Here is a 22,389-nt window from a genome sequence, read left to right on the forward strand (position 1 = left end):
AAGACAGCTTCGAGCCCACGTAAGGGAACGCACCTGAAAGTCGTCTTTGCGACTTGAAACCCCCCCTCACGTCGACAACGAAAAGCTAAGAAAAGCACCATGCCACAATTTTCTACCTCTTTTCGTGTGCGAATCAACGAAAAGCACAACGTAGCTAACATTAGGCGCACATAAAAGCGCGACTGCATTTTCTTCAGCGCAGATGACCTTCCGGTCGGGTATCCAAGCATTTTACTCAGCCGCCATGCTGTTTGAATGGCAAAGTAGCCTGCATTGATTTTTACTTCCGCGCTGGCGTCACGGAACTGTCTCTTTTGCCGGCTTCGTCGGTATAAGAACAAGGTTTAAAATGGCCGTTCTCGGTCGAGCTGTCTACTCAGCCGTCTACGGGGAGTATTGGATCACAGCCATAAACTGCGCCAGTGTTGACGATGATGTGAAAGCATGCGGAGCTGATACCATGGAGCTATTAATTATGCCTTCGCAGTCTGATAAAAATAGTTTGGACACTGCCGAAGAGCCACAAGAACAAGTGCTCACGTGATGCAGCTGATAACGCCCCTAATACTTCGGAACGCTCTTTGAACGGGAGCACTCTGGAAAGTCTTCGAGCAAGTTAGGGGAAAGGTCAGTTTTGAGATGGCAGATGTATTCGCGAACCGCCGCCATAAAACTGAGTGGCCTGAATAAAAGCACGTAAATTAATGCTTTGAATCTGGCAAGTGCAATAAATGACATTTCTGTGTTTGTGAGTTTTCATTTTAATAGACGACGGTATCTAGAACAGTGAATTCATTTTCTTTGGCGACTAGTGCGAGCACTAACTTCTGATAAGTCAATATAGGTATCTTCGTCTCGTCCTATACCTGCAGCCTGTTGTATAATTATTTTTATGATTGCGCTGGCCTCTCTCTAGAAGGCTTCGCGCTCTCTTCAAATTGCTACTGGCATGAACCCAGGCTGACGTCTCTTGTTTTCCAAAAATAAATCTCCTCCACTTCCTCCTGCAACATACTTTCGAAAGCGCGCAGTCGTACCGCGGTTCGTAAGGAATGATCTCGCAATGTCAAGTTTGTAAGTCCTCGTACTGTGCATTATCGTTTCTGTCCAAGTGTCCATAAGACAAGCTCAAGAACAAAAAGACTCGATGAAATACAATGTTTCTCAATGGTTGTCCGTGGTTGTCTTATTTTTTATTATTTTTAATATTTGTGCAAAAAGACATCCGCTTTCGTTCGTCGTCTCCGTCAACTCCTCCAGCTTTTGTGCGGGCAGCGTCGTGGTGTCAGCAGCGGCGCGGTGTGACCGCAAGAGGGCCGAGCTGTGCCTGCTCAGACCATCATCCTGTTCCGCAGCAACTGAACGAGCGCCTTCTCCAGTAGGGCCACCCTGTCGAACCTGGCTTGGGGCGGGAACGGGGGCAGCGCTTCGTCATCGGCCGTTTTGCGCAGCATCTGCATCACGTAGGGGGAGACGGCGCCGCCAGGGGCGCTGCCGTCGTCCGAGCGCTTCCCGTGGCCTGCGCAGATGTCAAAAAATGCGCGCGCACGTGTCCACATCTCGTAGAAGTAGTTTGTAGTACTAGTAGTAGTACTAGCAAAGTAGCGTGGTAGTAGTTTAAGTAGCAGTTGAAACAGTAATAGCGCAGCGGTAACATATAGCAGTAGTAGCTGTAGTGAAACTAATTTACAGAAAGGCTGAGAGGTTGGCCTGAGCGATAGCTTGCTCTGGCCTGCTACTCTACAGTTCATTGAATAGTAGCAGCAGCAGTAGTAGTAGCGCTACAGTTGCAGTAAGTAGTGCAGATGTGTTTAAGTAATGGTGGCAGCAGCAAAAGTAATTTAATGTTTTCGCTAGAAAGGGAAAGAAAAAGAGAGAGACTGGCCGCGGCATGTGCCAACTGTGAGGCATAGAGCGCGTGAAAAGACAAGGATGAACGGAAGACGTGACACACACAGGCGCCTGTGTTGTCACGTCTTCCTTTCGCCCTTGTCTTTTCACGCGTATAAGCCTCACGATGTCATGCCAAGCCTAAATGACTGCATTACAGCGTCTCAACTGTCTCACCTTTCAACCAACATCTGGCCTTGCACTCACAATTTTTTTTGAATTCTTCGTAAGAGTAAATAACGAATCAAAATATTAGCGAAATCAGCCAACGAATGGGAAAAGGCACTTACAAACGCAAAAAGAAGCTTTGAGAATTTAGCCCCTAAATCAGAAACCTACCTAAATTAAGTATACATGTTAAGTTTAGTGTCTGTCTGAAGATGTTTGGTCATACCATGCAACCTCTGTGTGACACATTACTTTAAGCTTTAGGCATAATAAATAACAAATGCGTACGACGACCCTCGATGCTGCGCTACATGTCACCACAAGTGGGTACGCCTTTGTGCACTGATTTCAGCACGTTGCTTTAAGTTCCGGAATCGTCATTGGTTTTAATTTTTTCAAAGCGGATAGGCTTCGCTCTAACTGTTTTCTTCTTTTTTCAGCGTCAAATGTTTTGTGCATGCTGCGTTCACCGCGAGCGCCAGGAGCGTGCGCTTTTGTTGATCTTGTGCTCAAGCCAGATAATCAATCCGTGCTGCATCTATGTTCCTGCCAATGTTTCCTTTCCTTCTACTTGCTTTCATGTAGGGCTTTCATGTAGGGTTTTCATCAGGGCTTTCAGTTTACGCATAAGGCGTGTGATAGGTTAATTATGTGGTTCCTACACTTTAAGCTGTCCTTTAATAATGTAGCTCACTGTATAACGCGTAATAACTAATTCTCTCTCTCTCTCTCTCTCTCCTTACTTATTTTTACTTAACTTTTTCTCGCTTTATGGCGTGGTCGGTTCCGATCTTTTGAGGACGTGATCTCTGGTGACAGTGACGCGCTAATGAAGCAATATTTTATGTTAAAGCAGGTGCCAACTGTAACTTCACTTACCGCTCTATTCATTTCCCAAATCACCGTCACTACCACCGAGACCATTCACTGTGCGCAGACAGCAATAAGCGACTAGAATCGAATGAGCAGGATTGTTCGAAAGTTGTTCGAAAGCTCTTGAAGTTAAATGCGCTAATTTCGGTATAGTAATGCGGACTGGTAATTCAGGAGGCAATCATTTATTTGTTCACTCCGACATTTTTGCCATGCTAGGCATGTATGCCCTCCTTGCACATTGGCTACATCTGCCATTGAAAATCCACTTTGACCGAGAAATGATATTCTCCTAACTAGCTTTTCAATGGCAAATGGCCCCATGCCCATTCAGTATACGCTCGTTCATACAGACAACCGCTTTGCCCTATTTGGGTAGAGAACATAATGCTGCCTTTTGTGACAGAGTGGCCCATCTTGAAGTAGCTTAAGACAAATTTAGGAGAAGTACCAATTTATTTCGCTTTACACATCGGAACAAATACCTTGAAGCTGGCGCCAGCCTCAGAACTAGTTTTAGATAACTGTTTGTTTTAAGAATTATCGGATCGAATGTGCCAACTTCCATATCTGCCCTAAAATGTTTAGCTTAAAGTGCGATTCTGGACATCTTGCTATTATTTAATCATGCATTTTGATTTCACGTGCAATAATAGTCTTCCTCTTCGAGTACTTCATCTCAAGAAGTTGAATGATGCTACCTGCGACATGTTATTTGAAAACTTCTCGCTAAAAAAAATTGCTTCAGGTGCTGTGCGCACAAATGTACACGTCAAGATGGCGCAGCTATAGCAAAAGTACTGATAAAAATAATGATATTCAGAACGTGCCGCAAACATTTTAGAACAGTTCTCACTGTACCTGCGTTGCAAGTTATAATAATATGTTTTATGTGTACATTTTTTCAAGTCAATGGGATATTTAGGATACGTTTTTTCCACCTATGCTAAACGCAAAACAGTTTTTCTTTTATCTGGCACCCATGTAAGGAGTTCTCGAATAAAATTCAACATCTGCAAACTTGAGGCAACTCGACGAAAAAATTCGAAATTAACAATCCGTCCTGCACTTGCACTGCACTGTATGCTTTGCACGTTTCTGAAGATGCAACAAATGTGTTTCAAAACACATTTCGAATGCAGACTCATTGGGCTCTGCATAGGATTTAAAAATAGTCATACGCTATAAATAATTCATACTTGATTCCATCGGGGCATAGCAAATGAGGTATACAACATGGTAATTTACAGCGTACACTAGGTGAAAATCTACACGGGAAAATAGTTTTCTTGTACTGGGTATATACCACTTTGAAGAATGTTTATTCATGTTGAATATAACCTTGACTTCCACGTTCCATTAAAAATATATTTTGCGATTATTGTCCGTGTTGTTTAATTTTAGTTTCCTTTTTTTCCCCACATCTAGTATCCTAGTTACCCACTTTAAAGCATATTTGTATTTTGTTTTTGTATTTTCAGAGTGTCCGTAGTGGATTAATTCTACAACTGGGGCTGCTGGCTAGGATCCAACGCCTAATTAAAAGAGTTTTCCGTTCGTAAGTACTATTTGCCATTTGCCAGATGGCTTCGCTAATGATATGTCCAGCCTCAATTTCTTTCTCACGATCAGTTATGCAAGACGCCCTTGTAAATACGAGCCAAAATGCTTGCATACACTTAGGTACGATCACTCTTTTTTCGAATAAAAGACGATAATGACGATGATAAATACTCTCGGTCTGTATAAATCACCGTGATAAGTTGCAGACGCCGCGTCTTGCAGAGCAGGCGCCCGATCTGCAAGTGGCTCTCGACGCGGCCGACACTACACGCGCACATACTCCTGGCTTTGCCCTTGAAAGCGTTATTTATCGATATCGGAGGGGGAAAAAATGCAGATCCACGAGCGCAGTGCTTACCTCCAAGGCACGAGTGGCCGTACAACTTGCAGCTGTCTGTGGAGAGAAGAGCAAGGTGCAAATAATCTCGTTAGAATTCACTTCGGCACGCCCGGAATGATGTTCGGCGTCTTGCTGCCGCCGTCGAACGATACAGATTTGCGTCACGACGCCGTGCATTTCGAGACGCGGTACACGAAGGACTTAACCGTTGAAGCGCAACGACTTTCCTCGACACGACCGCGCACTCAAGTGAATCTGAATAGGACGCGGCGATGTGCGGACGCGCCTAAGTTTGTCATTTTTATTTTATTTTATTCTTTCAATGCAATGCTTAGAGTTTTTCAGCCAATAAATTACGGTTCATGATTTCATTGCCCTTAGTATTACACTAACGAAAGTGCATAGATAAAAACAAGAAATGGACGCACTTGATCTACGTAAGTCCATTTCTCGTTCTTTCACGTTCGTTCTTCAAGCGCTTCCGACAGTATCATGCTATAAGCGCAATGCAATCATGAATGCACACCAACAAGCTCCGTTCTTCGCTTCGCTAAATAATATATAATGCTGAAATGAGTAGAAGCTCGGTAATGGTGCGCAAATACTTACCACTTCGCAGAGTACTGGGTATGAAATTAAGTGTTTAAATATATGCGCCAGATGCCACTGCAAAGTTAAAACGTTTTCCCTCTTTTAATGGCTACACCGTTTCTGCGAACCAAGGTTCGCAATAGCATCTTGCTGCACTAAAGAGCATTTAGGCTGATGCGTTTGCTAATTCCACACGCGCTTCGTTCGTAGAAGTTGTTGGCCGTTGTCCAGCAAGCTCAGTCCCTAAAGATATATTCTCTACCACAGCCTCTACTGAGAATGCAGATCATGGGGACCATTAATTAAGAATAGACGTGGACCAGTTGCGATAGCAAACATATTATTAGCCAACGAATCACAATGATTCGTACCAGCAAAAAAAAAAAAAAAGTGAATTGGCCTGATTACTTCACAGCGGAGAGCATAGCTCATAGATACCCCCATATTCGAAATCCAGAGAATATGTGACTTTGATGACTTCGACAAGCTGGTGCACAGCGAAGGTTAAAATGATTACACAATGCTCAGAAATGACTGGTCCTAAAAATATGCAATAATAATAGCGAAGACCGAAGCTAGTTCCACATTTCGCAGTCGAAAATATTTAAGCCGACCATTTAGCACAATGCAGACTCATTGACCACATGGCCGAGTTTGTGTCAGTTCGAATGTGTGCTTGACAATTATATTTGCCATCACTGACAAAAAGAGAAGAATATTTGACGTCATTGACAAATGCAACTTTGACAAAAACTATCAGAAAGAATACTTATTCAATTCATAACTTCATACCCCTATTTTATTGGCACGTTGTCATTCTGATTAATTCATCTTTTGCGCATATATACATTTTCATGTTACTAGGAATTCATTTTTCTGCTACTTTGCCTGCGTGCTTGGTGGAATGCTACTTCACCTATTTTTTTCTTATGGAGCTTTTATTGAGGCTCCTGGTAAAGTCGCTAACTATGAATCCCTCCTCTGTACATATGTATGTACAGAAGTGTCAAATCCACACGAAATGTTAGTTTCAAGGCTTCGATGCCCTACGTGAGTTCTACGCCAGTTGACTGCCTGCTTCCGGGACACCGAGTTGATTAACGTTTCATAAAACATCCATGCTAATCATCTATGCTCAGCTCGGCCCATGCATCACGCCAGGCTAGCCCCGCCAGCTGCGCCACCGCCACTTCCCCTCTAGTATTTGTCGATACTTCTAGAGACATAGAGATACTTCTAGAGACATAACCTAACCTAACCTAACCTAACCTAACCTAACCTAACCTAACCTTGTTTACATAGTTTGTTAGTGAACGTTTTGTGTGCGTCAAAGCCACTTTTCTAGGCAAAGCCCAACCTTGAGATACGGTATCATGTTAGGAAATCGGGGATTGTTTCCCCTCTTCACATTCCTACCGCTGACGCACCCAGACAGGAGGTATTCTATGAACATAACTTTAAAAATGCGAAAGACACTCAGGAACAAATAAAACATGAAAGAACGTCAATTTTTAGCAAGTTCTTTTTATGATCATCAAGTGTTCTTGGTCCCGACCAGCGACATTGTCCAAAAAAGGAAAGGGTTACCAACATCGGAACCGAAACCGGAAATTTGTGTTGCACCACCGAGCTAGCTACCGCATCTGCAGAACAGCTGTGTTCTAGTGCCAAAACTCACCGCAAGAACAGTTTGCACCAACAGAAGGCGCAGATGCCTACAGTAGTTTCCTAAACACGAACGCTAGCTTGTTTGCAGCATGTAGCCGAAAACAAATAAATGTCTTATCTCTGGCAATCACTGCCACTCATAATCTCTCGATACAATTCTGTCAGACCGCGTTCGGCATCGCTGTTCTCGGTTAAAACCAAAACTGTCATGCCGAAGTTACTTCCATATCTTATTTCCGGATTTCCAGAACATTTACCTCATCATCAGTAACCTCTAAGAAAAATATCGCACGGAAAAATAAAATAAAAATAAAAGAAACTGACAATTCTAGTCCGGATCAAGCAATTCATAAGTGCCATAGAGTATAAACAACAATACATTGTGCCAGATTGTCAAAAGTCTATGCTATATTTGAGTTAGAGCATTACGAACATAAATTTACAATAAGCACGTTGAAAACTAAGTAAAAATGTTGGTTTCTGCTTGTCATGGTTAAGTAAGAAATGGTCAATCAGAGCAAATAATCTTTTTTTACTATGCAAGCATCGCCTAAGCTTCATGTTTTCTGTACGTATGATGTATTTAGTTAGCAATGCTCATTTTCAAACTCGCCGAAGCAGAAATCGCAAATTTCTTCTCCAATAAGCACTCAAGAAAGTACGCGAAATTTTTGAAAAATAAGGATCGAAAATGGTGTGCACCAGTTTTTTTGTAAGTTTGTCGAAACTTATATTGAAAACTTATAGGACAATCATTAGTGTAAGTCCAAATATATTATATCTCGTGCTTGCGTTCTCCCCGCCCTCTTATTTGCAGCTGCCCGATCCACGCTAGAACTGACGATCCGATGTAACGAACATCAAAGTTCAAATAAAAAGTGATCAGGAGAACAATTTAACCTGACCTCTATCGCTTTGCATACATGGGAAGCACTTCCTTACCGTTGCCCACACAGCGCGAGCAGGCTCACGTCGCAGCCGAGATGGTTCATGGCTAAGAATCGAATTAATCTTTTTAGGGAGGGTAGCTGCTCGCCGCTCATGACCCCCCAGCGCACTTTGAAGTGGCGTTGTTCGTGCCACGATAGCACTGGAGCCAGGCGACGAGGTTTATGGCAAGGAGGGAGAGGATAGATAAAACGAGGCGATTCACCTGTTCAGATACACATCTCCTCTTTGAGGCGACTTTGCCACTTCATCCTTGCATTGGCACTAACCTCCTCGCGTTTCATAACTCCATCAGTTTAGATGTTTGCTTATACTTTCCGTCATTCAATAAACTGATAAGGTCTATAGAATGGCCTCGTCAACTTTCAAGCCCTCGCCACGGGACGACCAATAGACATCCTGTCACGTGTCCCTTTCGTTATACGCTTGTGACTCCTAAGGTGAGACATAGCACCGCTTTCAAAATACCTTTGCATGTGAACAATGTGCAAAAAAGCGGGGAAAAGAAAACTCGAAAGAGTATTGAACACGAGACATGTTACAGACCTGCATCTGAGTTTTCTTAGTAGCAACAGCGAACAGTTCAACGGGTGGCTACAGGTAAAGAACGCATGTGTAAATGCCGCAAAAGAGTAATCACCAAATCAATTAAATTACTTGAACAATAGGCACAGAATAGTACTTTTTTTATCTCGCGAGACCTAACAGGACGCTTCACGCCATGTGACGTTTACTACACCGAGAGAAAATACACAACATTCACATGGGCGCCAACGGCGGGACAGGTGCTTGCATTCCACGTGCCTTGTGCCGATTTCAGGGACTCATGCGTGAATGTGCATGCGCCTTCCAAAAACGGCAACACCAAAAGATACACCTATAGGTGGTCAAGGGGCAGGAAATTCATCGTGCTTGAGTATTTCTACGTAAAATCCTATCTCAGAACTGAGTTAATCATTATTCGTTGTTTCTGGTCTTGGGCTGCTAAGCACGAGGTCGCGGAATCGAGTCCCGGCCACGGCGACCACGTTTCCATGGGAGCGAAATGCGAAAACACCCGTGTACTTAGATTTAGGTGCACTTAAAGAACCCCAGGCGGTTCAAATTTTCAGAGTTCTCCCCTACGGCGTGCCTCATAATCATATCATGGTTTTGGCACGTAAAACCCCATAATATAATTAATTTTATTCGTTGTTTTTTTTCTTTTATTAGCAGGGATTACTAAAAGATGTCCGGAGTGGTGCTTGACCCGCCAGTGTACCTCTTGCAGTACCAAGGGTTCTTTGTCGACCTCTGACTGCTTATGCTCAGGTGCACATACGTGGGGAGAGGGGGAAGGTTCAGAGACGACAGAGTACGGCTCGTACCAACTGTGCAGTGGGTGTACAAAGAAGGAGTGCAGAGGGCTCAACTGGAGGAGAAACCGGGTTGGGGCTACGCCACGCCAAGGAGGTGAGTAACAAGGGCACACGCACAAGGCCGGTGCAAGACACACAGGGTGCAGACGTGGATGAAATGTTTGAGAGTCCCTTACACTCACCGGTCGAAGCCTGCGCCGCTGACGAATCATGGCCTTTGGCTGGAGGAACAGGGTAGAGACACGAGCAGTGCTTAGACCGCCAGAGGGACGCTTTAAAAAAACTCGCTGAACCATGTACACCGGCGCATACTTGAAGGGAATTAGACAACGTCAACTCTGCTGAACTCTGCGATTCAATTCGTCGCCATACATTCATCTCGCATCATTTTGTGCTCTTTTAAGCATGGCTCGAATTTCGTGCCGGCTTCCTGCTACACGCCTCATGATCAGCCCTTATTTTAGGTTCATTGGAGGATCAGGGCTTCTCTCAGCCGTCCCCTGTGTTATGCCAACCCTGCTCTATCGTAAGCTGGCAAATTTTCTTATCATCAATCTGCCTGAGCATTATGCTTTCTTGAGTGCCGTTTGCCTTCTTTGGGAACCACGAACCCTACTTCAACAGACCACCTTGTATCTGCTCTACGCCCTGCATGACAAGTCCCTTCTTCCTTTTGATCTCAGCTGGAATATCATTATTCCCGGTTTGTTAAGCTATTCATCATATAATGTGGTTGGCTTCCTAACATTACGCCAGGCAGGTACGCCTCGTTAGTCTGTGCCTATTCTAATGAGTGTTGCGAAAATTGGAGCGCCAGGTGTTCGTAACTCTTTCAGCAAACCTGCTGGCTGATTTATCCTCACATTTTGCACAGTCGTATTGGCTTGCAGTGGGTTACGCGTAATACCACGGTTGCGAGCATTACTCGTCTGTTTCTCTCACACTGAAGTTGAGGTGCTCGTCATCTGCGGCGACACCGCAAAAAAAAAAAGAAATCGACTTTGCTGCAGCAGAAGAGTGACGATACCTGCCACCACTAGAGTTGAATGCGTTTTTCACCGTAGCGGTGATAGACGGCGCCACCGTTAAGTTGCACAGAACTGGACATGTGTTTGCATGGCCTCCTCGAAGACGAGGCGCACTGCAGTTTCACTGTTATCGAAACAGGCAAGTAATTATCGCGACGTGGTATTAAGATCCACCCACTGCAAACTAATAAGTCTGAGAATGTTAGGATAAATCAGCCAGCGGTTTTGCTGGAGAAGTTACGTACACCCAGTGGTCCCACTTATGCAACACTCAATATATTTCGAATAGGCAACGATCATTTGTGAATCTCAAGTTCGCGTCTAACTTTTTGAGGTCGAGTCCTGCAACCGAAATGTCGATTTAGGCTAGCTTGTGCAGTCGTTTTAGCGTCGCCCCAGCATCGACAGTCCATACTTACTATTCCGCCGTAAAAGTGTGATGATTTTCTTGTCCCGCACTCCTTCTTCGAGTGAATCACCTGCGAGAGGCCGACGAGTCACGTTGCTGTTTGCGGTGACGAAAGAAAAAAAAAAAGGAAACAAGACGTGCTGCGTACCATCGGCGCAAGCGAACAAGCGCGTGGCTACAGCTATTGCGTGTTTCCCGTGTCCAACTATGGGGCAGATAAAGCACGCCTCGGTTCCACGATCGTTGCAGGCTCTTCATTACCTCTAAATCAGAAAGCTAAATCCGGCTGTCTAAATGCAATCGCTCACCATTTTTAGGAAGTTATGAATGGGGAGGGAACGAATGGCTGCAACCCCTGAGGCCGATGGCCCCATGGCCAAAGGGATTTCTCGCCGGGCATAAGTTCTGATGACTAAGGCCAGAGTAGGCTGCGCCACGACGAACGACGTCTCGCTGTCATACGTTGTAAGCAGGGCGTTGAGGGTTCTCAAGCCATCTCCTTGCGGCTTTCTCCCTCGCCCTCCTCTATTGTTCGATCGGAAATAAAGCTTCATTCACTCAGGTGCAGGTTTCCTAAGACTTATCAATGCCGAGCCTTACGACAACTGCTACCTGCCCGGTTCTTCGCAGGGAAAAGTTTGATTTGTTACAATAACTATACTGCGGGCCTTAAGATGGCAATTGTGGGACGCCTCTAGCCGGCTGCTGCGAAATCTGTATTGCTTATGGTTAGAGCGGGGGGGGGGGGGGGGGGGGGAGGCGTTGGTATGGTGAGCGCGCTTGCAATATCGCCCAGTGGTCAGAGCTGACCCGGCTTCGACGGAGACAGAGCGAACCTTGCTTGGTTCTTGTCGCAGTATTCTTGTGTTCTTGTCGCGTGGCCGCCGCGGAGTTGGGGAGCTCGCGTCACCATATAATGTAAGCAATGCCAGGTATTTGTAACTTGTAAATATGTCGCCTAAAGAAGAAACAAAATGTAAATGCAACATGACTAAATATGCCGAGACGACAATTTCACGAATGTTCCAATGCTGACTGCATTTTATATGCAACACAGTGAGCCGCTTTGGCAGCGTGTTTTGAAGGTGGCTGGTAAATATAAGTTTTTTTTTTTTAAATATCCAGCACTTTTTGCGTGAAATATGAAACGCCAGTAGTATGCTTTTATTGCTGACGTCAGTAATACCACGTCGATTGACAAACGAAGAAGTTTGATTTCAATGTCGATAGCGGTAACCCAGAGCTTACTAGGTTAAGCGCACATTTAATGAACTCCCTTGTGTTCGTGACTCGTGAGTTGTATGATTGGTCTGAGTGCGTAAAGCACGGCTAATGATTGTGCTAATGATTGATCAATTGTTTAGACGCAAAAACTCAAACCATTCAGGCCCTCAGCGCAATTTAATATCTGCCTCGTTTTATTCTCAATTTCATTCCATTCACATCTGTTAGCAGTTGCACCAAATTTGCGTCAGGAAGTGAACCAAATAAAAAAAAAGCACTCGTGATTGTAACATCACGTACACATTAGACAAAATTGTATATTTATTGTACGAGAGAGAATATTACTGCTTCGGGCCCTACGTGCGCCCAGCGCAAGTGACTACAACGCTTTCAGCAAAATATACAAAAGAAAAGAGAGACTCCCTCTCTTTTCTTTTCTATATTTTGCTGAAAGCGTAGTAGTAGTAATGTAATGTGGTAAGCGTAATAGTGGTAGTGGTAATGGCAACGGTGGTAATGTAAAATTCAGCAAGAAGCTTGAGCAATATCGAACGCTTTTTTGCCTATTCCCTAACGATAAGTGTGGTGAGGCCACAAGGAATTTATCGAGAAATCCTGAAGAAGTGTGACTTGGAGCGCTTCTTTATGAAGCGTAAGAATCGATGTTCTGGTTCCGGTGACGTTAGGCACTGCCAGATACAGCAGTTTCCTTTCTTTTTTATCATCAAACCAATAAGCGTACGTAGTTATGGACTCACCATACCACGCGTTCTACAGAAGGGCCAGTGGAGGAAAGGGCTGTGCCTCAAAAAAGAGAGAGAGAGAAAATAAAGAAAAAACGTTGCTGAAGGGCTTCCTGGCTGCAACCCATGATACCGATGACCCCCTGCCCAAAGTGCTTTCTCACGGTACATAAGTTCTTATGACTAAAGCCAGAGTAGGCTGCGTGATAACTAACGACGTCGTCGGTTCATGGAATTATCCGTCGGTAGGAGCGCAGCGACCCCGACCGTGCGCAAGTGGCTCAGCGAGTCATATGTTTTCGATGCACGAAGAAGGTGCGCCCGAGCATGCATTCCCGTACCTCGTGCGGGAATGCGCGACATTATTGACATTCTGGGACAATAAGCGCCAACCCAGAAACAGTGATGTCATGTCCGAGGATGGGTTCCAGCCGACAGCTAACGTTGGACATATTGCAAATTAAAGGCGGCCAATACTTGGCACAAAGCGTGGGACTACAAACAGAGACAACGCAGCACTTCGGTGTGTGTTTCACGCCCTCCGTGCGCCAGCTTCGCACAGTATATTTTTGCTCAGGAAGTCACGTACCAACCAGCCCAAGTGAACCAAGCTTTACGCTCAAGTAACTTTACTCAGCAAGGAAGCGTGAAACACACACGCGCGCGCACCACAATAGAAATGCAACGGACAGGCGCTAATCTCAACTGTTTATTTCACAACGGCCTCATAACACATATATGAGAATATATAGGAATGGTACAGGCTCGGTGCGCAAATGCGACAGTCAAGAGTCTGATTACGTAAAAAAAAAAGGAACGTTGTATCCTTTTCACGCGGCGCACTAGAAGTTTGTATGGGGGCATCCATGCTCAGTTATGCATCTTCACATCCACAATAAGCTTCCAGCCATCAGGGAAACATGTTATTATCACCCGGCCCACATTCACAAATGCATCTCACGATATAATTGTTCATAAAAAAATTACAGCCAACATATTGTCAGCGAAGGCGGCCTGCGAGTGGCAGATATCACTTACGAACGAAAAATCTTTGAGAATTCGGCCCCAGGTATATGTATGCTGTTTTAGGGTTGGCCTCGCCAAACACGCTGGGTTGTACGTAACGAAGGCGCAGCGCGATGTTCGGCTAATCTACTATATTCCATGCAACGCTGAATATTCGCGACGTCTGAATCACTGGTGTTGCCGTCGTGTGACGCGTAGCTTTTAAAAAAAGTGGCAGACGTCACCGTGCTAAAAAAAGAACTAAGGAATAATATGGCGAAAAAGAAGTAATCCCCAGACACCGATTAAACCGGGCATTTATGATAGCGTTGTCGTCTGATATAGAGCGTGGCATTTGAAGCCTGTGTATTCTACGCTTTCAGATACGCTTCCTTGCGTGCGAGGGCTTAGATATATATTTCGCCTATAAAAGCAGAGTTTACAAAGTTTTATCAGCCACGTTCGCTAACAGCAGAGAGAGACGGAGAAATAGATAACAAAATGGCAGGCTGGTTAGCCAGTTCGAGGCCGGTTGGCTACCCTGCATTGGGCTAGGGGACAAAAAGCTGTAGCGGCAAAACATTTTTTTTCCGGACATTGAAGCAGGTTTTCTAAGCGCTTTACAACGCTGGGACACCGCATTGACTTGCAAGTGTACAACTATATTAACAGGCCTAACGCGACTAAGTGCCAGCACGACGCATGACGCAAAAGAATTCCGCTTAATGCAGCGCTTTCTGATAAACGCTGGCCCCTATTCACAAAGCCTTCTCATGCTATAATTCCTTTTAAGAGCAGGTACTAGCCGACCGCGATCTTGAGCATATTAGCGATGGCAGCCGGCGAATCGCAAGCAGCACTTATTTTTTATTGATATGATATAAGGAGACGTCGAGGCAAAATTTGAGGCGCCGGCGACTCCTTAGCTCTTGAATGGGTCTAGCCTACAATGTATAGCGTTCAAGATTACGTATCAGACAACCTTTTCACACGAGCACCAGAACTTGTCAAGCAACGTTTTCACAGTAACACTGTGACGTAAGGAATACATGATACATACAATATACAAGTTAAATGACTCCGGAGTTCTGTAGAAGAAAGTTTCAGACATACGAATGATACTGTGGCCTAATAATACGGTCTCTAGTAAGCGGATAGCGCACCCATCGTTTAAATGCATTATCACGTATAGTCACAACAGAACAATCAACATAACATAATCCACAAACACACACGCATAGTATGCGAAGCATTGTGAATTTGACCCCTTAGGCCGGTGCTCGGCACTCTTCTTGCGTAGAAGACGTTTCCTGACCGGACCAAATTCAACCGACTCTTTCAGCTTGGAGCTACTCTAATCTAAACGCACCTTCAATCAGATAAACTTACAAACAGATCCTTCGTTCGTCGGTCGCACAGATGACAAATAACAGCGCAAAATGAGGAAGTCCCATTTCATTTTATTTTGTCTCAATCAAATCACTTAATGTTGCACAAACAATTGCGCAGAACGCAGTAAAAAACTAACTAGTCTAGGCGGTGCTGCTTCTCACGCTTTTTTAAGTACGGTACTGTTGCATAATAGAGCAAGAACTTCATTACTTTCGACTCCCTGCCCAGTGTCTTCAATTCTTATCTAGATTTAGATGTTATAATACGCTCTGTACTGTTGAACTTCAGCCGCGTTCCTTAAGGCTGACTAAGGCCGACGCGGCACCGATTTCCGTCTGCCAACTGTAGGTGACAGCGTTTCTTCCTTCGTGTCGGCGCCTCTGTTACACTCTACCGACGCCGACAATCTGCTGACAGTCGGTGGAGGGCTGGGCGTTGGTACAGTGTGACAGAGGCGCCAACACGAATGTAAAAAAAAAAAAAAACGCTGTCGCCAACAGTCAGCCGACCGAAATCGGTGTCGGCTCGGCCTAGTGTGAATCAGCCTTTACGTTCGTCAGCAGCCTGCGCAAGAGAAACGCACGGGTAAGACGTTGAACGCAAGGGCCCCAACGCATAATCGTGATAACACGTAGTGACCCCCCCTTTTTTTTCGCACTATGATGTGAACATTTCACAATAGACACGTGTCCTCTGTAGCGCCTTATCAAGATAATCAATTCATGAGCACCTTCGGCGAACTGCAGCTCAGATATTGTAATATCGGTCTGCGCGGCAGCGTTATTCCCCGCTAATGTCACGGTTCGCGCGCGATGTCGTTGTCACCACGGTTTCCAACGCGGCGATTTCTGCTAATCTGCGCAACTGTAAGTACCACGGCCAGATAAAAGAGTCGCCGGCGTTATCGTCCCCTGGAACCCCCGAGAAACCACGCGCTTGCCCTAATGGATCGCTTTGAGTTACGGCGAAAAATTGAGCCAACTACGCTTCCGCCGACATTTTTCTTTTTCTTTTTTCTTTCTTCTCCGTAATAAGTACGCGAGATAATGAGGCGGGAAGTGTGTGCGTAATTCGTTCGCCGAATTCACCTGGCTTGCACCCCGTATGAGCCCGTGAAGTGCTGTGGGTGACGGTCACCAGCTCGCTAGCATCTCCACGTTCCCTTGTCGACTTGCGGAGCCGTAGCGGAAGCGTAGATAATGCCAGAAATTCCACTCTCTCTTGTAAATATTGGCCACCATGTGTGTGCGGCTTTCTTCACCAGTGCTCAATAGAACAAACATACTGCTCCACGCACTGTTGAGTGCTCTCGAGAATGCGACTCAGCTGTACCGAGTCTGCATGCAGTCTGCCTGGAGAGCGTGAAACCACATTTCCGCAGACCTGGACAGAGTTTGGATAGCTTTTGCCTCATGCCATGAGAAAGCAAAAGCGGTCGTCTTGGTCAACAAGCCACACGCGGTTTGTTCCCACTCGCCTACGCCAAATTCCACGAGGATTTTTCTCATGACACTCGAGAAGGCTGACGTCGCACTCGCCGAATTGGCGAACACTTCATTTACCGTTACTCTTCCCGTTAGAAGGGCAATTGCGGGACACGTGATGCACAGCAGTGCTCGTGTTTATCATGGGAAGATATACACCGAAGCAAGAATTACGCTTTTATCAGCATTTCGGCAATGCGCGAGCCCCCGCATCTTGGGCAATGTGCCCTGCAAAACAGCCAGCGTGGGTTCTAAAGGTTCATTGCCAGTGCAATGCAGCATAGCCAGTGTAGTCATGCCACTTTGTGGTTAACTAACATGATCATCTAGCCTGCTAGCCATTGATATCACTGGCTAGTTGCGCCGAGTTTGTAAATGGGCGGTGGTTTATGTTTCCCAAATGTCGTAGAACTCTGCGCTGACGACAAAGTAGTAGTCATCAGCGGGCCTCTTGGCTCGTAAAGTCAGCACTCCTACACATTGTTGCGTAATGCTAAAGCGAAGGCATTGCTAAACAGGCTGCATTATGCTGTGTCGTGAAAGCGGCCATGAAATGCTACGTCACATTTGCAATGGTGCCTATTTGGTTGGGCAATTTTGTAGCGACTCGAGCTCTTTCTTCCGCTTTCTTCAATACCTTGTACGAAGGCCATTTGTTTCGTAGGCTAACGTGCTCCAAATGTTAGTAGGCTGACTCACACGAAACACCACTGCGGAACCACATGAGTTCACATGCGCGCGCGATGAGGCCTACACCCTGAAAACTGTGCGCAGGCCATGCGTCGAAACCACCTTCCTGTCCGTTATTTATTTATTTATTTATTTATTTATTTATTTATTTATTTATACACATACCTCACAGGCTCCAACTGGAGTATCGCGTGAGGGGGGTAAGAGAAACAACATGTAGCGAAAACAGGAGAACATAGCTAACAGCAAATCAAACAAGTGAAAAAGAAAGAAAGATGCCGTCTAACATCAAGCAAACGAAGAACAACAAGAACACTCTGGACGATCAGAAACGCGCATAGCTCATCGAACTCCTGGCAAAGAACTCCAAAACGCATGCATATATCTATAAACTGCTTGCAAGAAGCCAGAATGGCGACATTTAAGTCCCATGGTACAAAGGAAACAACGTGTGCGCATGACTAGGGAATATTTTTTTAAATGTTTCTCTAAATGATTTCAGATCATTAATTTCAACAATGTGGCTTGGAAGATCGTTCCAAGCTGCTATTGCTAGAGGTAATGCAGATTTGTTAAATGCATTTGTGTGGCCAAACACACGTGTGGGACTGTGTGCGTTATATAAGCGGCGAGATGTGCGAAATGGGCGGGAAAGGGGCAATGTAGTTGCGTTTTGACTCTGGGTGATCTTGTGCGGTAAGCAAAGTAGACCTATCGTCCATCTAGATTCAAGAGATGGGAGTGATAGTGATTTCATTATAGCAGTAACGCTAGAATGTCTACTGTAATCTTTCGCGATGAAACGTGCGGCACGGTTTGAACAGATTCGAGAGAATTTATTCAATATTCCAGATGTGGCGACCAGATGGCGGAAGCGAATTCGAGCTGAGGACGAACAAAAGTTCTGTATGCTATTTCACCAGTGGCTGAAGGGGCTTCACGTGGGTTTCGTTTTAGGTAACCAAGTGTGCTAGATGCTTTTGCTGTAATATGTTTTACATGCGCCTTCCTGGTAGGTTTGTTGCAATGTGGATACCGAGATATTTGTACAAGGGGGTTGCAGTGACAGCATTATTAAGCGAGTAAGTGTAAAGAAAGTTTTTTTTCTTTCAGCTGAGGGTCATTAATTTGCATTTTTCTGTATTTAGTGACATTCGCCATAGCGTGCACCAGTTTGTAATTTTATCTAGATCTTTTTGAAGAGCGATGTGGTCGTCAGGTGTCTTAATTTGGCAATAAACTACACAATCGTCAGCAAATAATCTGATTGCTGATGTTATTTATGTTGGATGGGAAATCATTTATTTAGAGGAGAAGCAATAGCGGACCCAGCACGCTGCCTTGAGGTACACCAGATGACACATCGGCCAAGAACCATGAATGATCGTCAGCAAACGTAAACTGTTTGCGGAATGTGAGGAAGTTCCTTATCCATGATATTGTAAGCCTGTCAAATGTAATGATGATAGTTTGGCTGTCAATCTAAAGTGGGGAACGCGATCAAAGGCTTTGGCAAAGTCAGTAAAGATACTATCAATCTGGAAACCATTGTCTATGTATGTGAATACCTCGTTAGTGAATTCGATTAGTTGAGTCTCAAAGGAAAGTCCTTTCCTAAAACCGCGTTGCTTTGGATAGAAGAGATTGTTAGCTTCTAAGTGTTGCAAAATATTAGACGCGATGACATGCTCTAGTAATTTACATGGAATGCTTATTAATGATATGGGTCGGTAAGTATTTATCTTGCTTTTATCGCCAGACTTAGAGGTGGGAATGATTTTCCCGATTTTCCAGTCACATGGTAGTTCCCCTGTGGATAAGGCCTGCTCAAAAGTGCGTGATAGGATGGGGGCTGTATATGTGGATGTATGCTCTGAAACTTTATTATTTATATCATCAATGCCGGCTGAGGTAGAGCCCTTTAGTTTCTTAATTAGAGATGAGATGCCGGAGGCATCAATCTTTATTGGTGCCATATACCTGTAGTTCGAATATTTGTTATAATGAATATCTGACTCCGGCTACCCCGAAAGCGGCCTAATGCTCAAGGGACGAAACAGTGTATAAACATGGGCACTAGACACACCATGCGATGAGGGCACGCGACCACGTTTTCTTGTGCGCTCAACTTCAGGTAACCCAGCGAGTTCATCCACTGGCAGCTGCAGATAACAAAGCTGCCACTCTCGGTGACCATCATATTCAGAGTCCGCCATGCGAAGAGGGGTGGGGAAAAATAGCGCAATGCTTCACTGTGTCGAGCTGGCTATCCCTGAGTGTGCGAGGGCAATCTTATCGAGTCACTCGCTGCCGGATGCGCGTGTTTCGACACCGTCTGGTGGGCGTATGGCTTCACTGACTCCTCTCTGAAGTGTCAATGTGCTCGCACGGTCTGTCCGGGATGACCCAATTCTTTCTCCACTCGAGAAGGCATCCAGCGTCTCCACACTAGGCGGGTTTCAGTTTTTGGGAACCCGATCGGTTTTCTGCTGACCGACGTGACAAAATTTAATCGCAGTGCTAGAGCATTTCAGCACGGCGCTGACTATCTACCTTTACTACTTCCCCCAGACTTCGCAAATGTTGCCAAGCCCGAGCATGGGCACTCGGCAGTTTGCGGCATCAGTAATGGCACAGGGGTAACGGTATGCTAAACTCCTCTAACGACACACCGATACGCAGAAGTTGGCACGCGCCGCATAAGACGCGCGCCACGGAATCTGAAGCCGCATGCATTCACTTTGGTTTAACGTAAGCTTACGACGTCTGCGAGTGCTTGCGACTAGATATGTTGCAGTAATTACCTTGTCTACGTGAAACATCTAGGAGCTTTCTTTCTTTCGATGCGAAAGCATCAAATGGCCGATTGAGTGAAAAAAAACGGCACCTAATTTCCCATGAACAGCGACACCACCTAACCAGCGCGCACGGCGCGCTCCTCACGTGGCTAGCGCTTGATGGCTCTGGAAGCACGTACCGCTAGGGAGTCTGAAGCATGTACGTACATCGTCGACGGCCGCAACTTCGGCGGGATCGGAACGTGGCCGTCCATGCCAGTGCACCGCAGACGAAGTAAGGGAGCGGAAGAACGCAGTACGGGAAAGGGTGACGAGACAGGCAGCGAAATTCACCGCCGTCAACTCTCCCAATACAGGGTGGACGGAACGAGCATCAACGCGAACATTACTCGCTGCTCAAAACTCGAAGGACTGCTCAGCGGCGTTCAATTGGACATGAATGTTTTCGCATTCACAACTCATAAGAAGTGCTTCACTGGCCTTCGTATCGTTTCAGCCTTTTTTCTGTGCGCGTGTTTGGCGAAGCGTCTAGGCACAGTTCCACGAAACCCAGCGTGGATTGATGTGGCGTTTCCATACAGTAACCACTGTCACAAATACCTATAAAGCCTGCAGCATTGGGCTACAAAAACAACATTGCCGGTCATCATCGAAGCAGGGTGCATACCGTGTTTTTGTTTAATGTGTTTTCAGCCACCGCGTCATTGATGACGACTGCGAAAGGCACCACCATGGACTGTGTAATTTGTAAAACATACAGGTGTTTTCAGGACGTCAAGATAAGGGTTTGCTATTTAAGAGCCAGCTTCAGCAACCTCCTTTTCGAAAGGTCTGCATGCACACAGCCCTATACTTGAATGCTTTAAAACAAAATGTGAAGTCAAAACGTAACTGTGTCTCTCGAACGCTGCAGGAAAAAAGAGTGAAGCTTTTGCAAACAGAACTCTGTCTTCAGCGACTCTGAGAACGAAGGTACCAACAGGTCACCGACTTGTTATCACCAGAAAGTGGTTCACTGTAACGATACGCTCTTTGACGTGATACGAATAATGTGTTGAGATGTGAATGATGAAGGGTTGAGTCACATACACAAGATTCGCAATATACAGAAACAACCTGCACGCTTGGCGGCTTCACCTTTCTGGAATGGGCATGGACGATAACGTGCACGACGCTATAAGGGCCGAACACTTCACCGAATGAGCGCCTCCGTATTGCCAGTGGCATAATTATAAAAGGAAAACCTTATCCTCATATTATAGAAGTTACACGCGCGTTTGTAATATCTATACTGTACAGAAGCTTGCTAATGACAGTACGAGATATCGCCTTTCACCCTGTTCTACCATACTCATCCATTTACCGGCTGTTCCAGACCGGACGATGCCAATATTGCTTCCCTAAAATAGACCAAAACTGATGAATGTTTATCCAAGACCGCCAGGCTAAACAAGCCTGATCTATACGTGCCGTTTCAGAATGTATAGCATAGAAGAAACGAATCTATACTAGTGGCAAGAGCCGAGGATCGTGTGCAGGAGGTTAGGGAACTCGCAGCCAAGAGTTATCAGATTGAACGCGCATTGAGCGAAGTTCAACACAGTGCAGCTGCCCTTGTGAACGCAGTAAACGAACCATATCATAATGTTCAACATCATCACTGACAACTTCATAATTTCCACCGACAACGAGTAATATTTTCCCAATTGTCGTCTGTGCACCTGTCCAGGTCATCCACGCGGACCGGAGACTTATCAAAAGAACGGTACCCGACAAACACAGACCACGAAATGCAGCCTAGCTTCACGCCAACCCCAGTTGACTCACCAAACGCTGCAGAATAGGCGCCGGCCACTAGCACAGCCAAGCACAGCAACCAGACGGACAGGGAGGACTGGAGACACATGCTCAAGGAACTAGGCGCTCGGCGCGGGCGACCGACGGATGTCCTCCAGTCGGCTTACGGCAGACCCTTTTAAGCAGTCGCAAACCCCCCCTCGTCGCTCCATCAGGGGGGGCCCACTGGCCTGTCCATTACCGTTATTGCACGCAGGTACTTTGAACGCAGCATCGGTGGCCAGCGGAGCGAACGCCCGCAAGACCAGCCAAGCGCGCCTCTCTCATGGCGAAGATGGACGTGGACATCGCAGCGCAAGCGCGAGTCAACAGGACGTATAGGATCACGCCAAGTGGCTCGCCAGTGGTGCCGAAAACCGC

At 45.7% G+C, this 22,389-nt stretch overlaps 1 protein-coding gene across 3 annotated transcripts; it reads right to left on the reverse strand.

Moving 5' to 3' along the window:
* Positions 1-1,160: 1,160 nt before the first annotated feature.
* On the reverse strand, positions 1,161-22,136 carry CCHa2 (neuropeptide CCHamide-2). 3 transcript variants are annotated; one of them, XM_050178049.3, is made up of 5 exons: positions 22,000-22,136; positions 10,847-10,906; positions 9,582-9,620; positions 4,853-4,888; positions 1,161-1,519 (listed from the first exon to the last, which is right to left on the reverse strand). In XM_050178049.3, exons 1-5 carry the CDS (start codon positions 22,076-22,078, stop codon positions 1,332-1,334), a joined length of 402 nt encoding a protein of 133 aa, XP_050034006.1. In that variant the 5' UTR covers positions 22,079-22,136; the 3' UTR covers positions 1,161-1,331. The 3 variants fall into 3 exon arrangements, with proteins under 3 accessions (XP_050034006.1, XP_050034005.1, XP_050034007.1); XM_050178048.3 differs by having other exon boundaries at positions 9,576-9,620; XM_050178050.3 differs by lacking the exon at positions 9,582-9,620 and having other exon boundaries at positions 22,000-22,134.
* Between the last annotated feature and the right edge of the window lie 253 nt (positions 22,137-22,389).

This window comes from Dermacentor andersoni, chromosome 5 (assembly GCF_023375885.2).
Source record: "Dermacentor andersoni chromosome 5, qqDerAnde1_hic_scaffold, whole genome shotgun sequence".
Taxonomy (NCBI): domain Eukaryota; kingdom Metazoa; phylum Arthropoda; class Arachnida; order Ixodida; family Ixodidae; genus Dermacentor; species Dermacentor andersoni.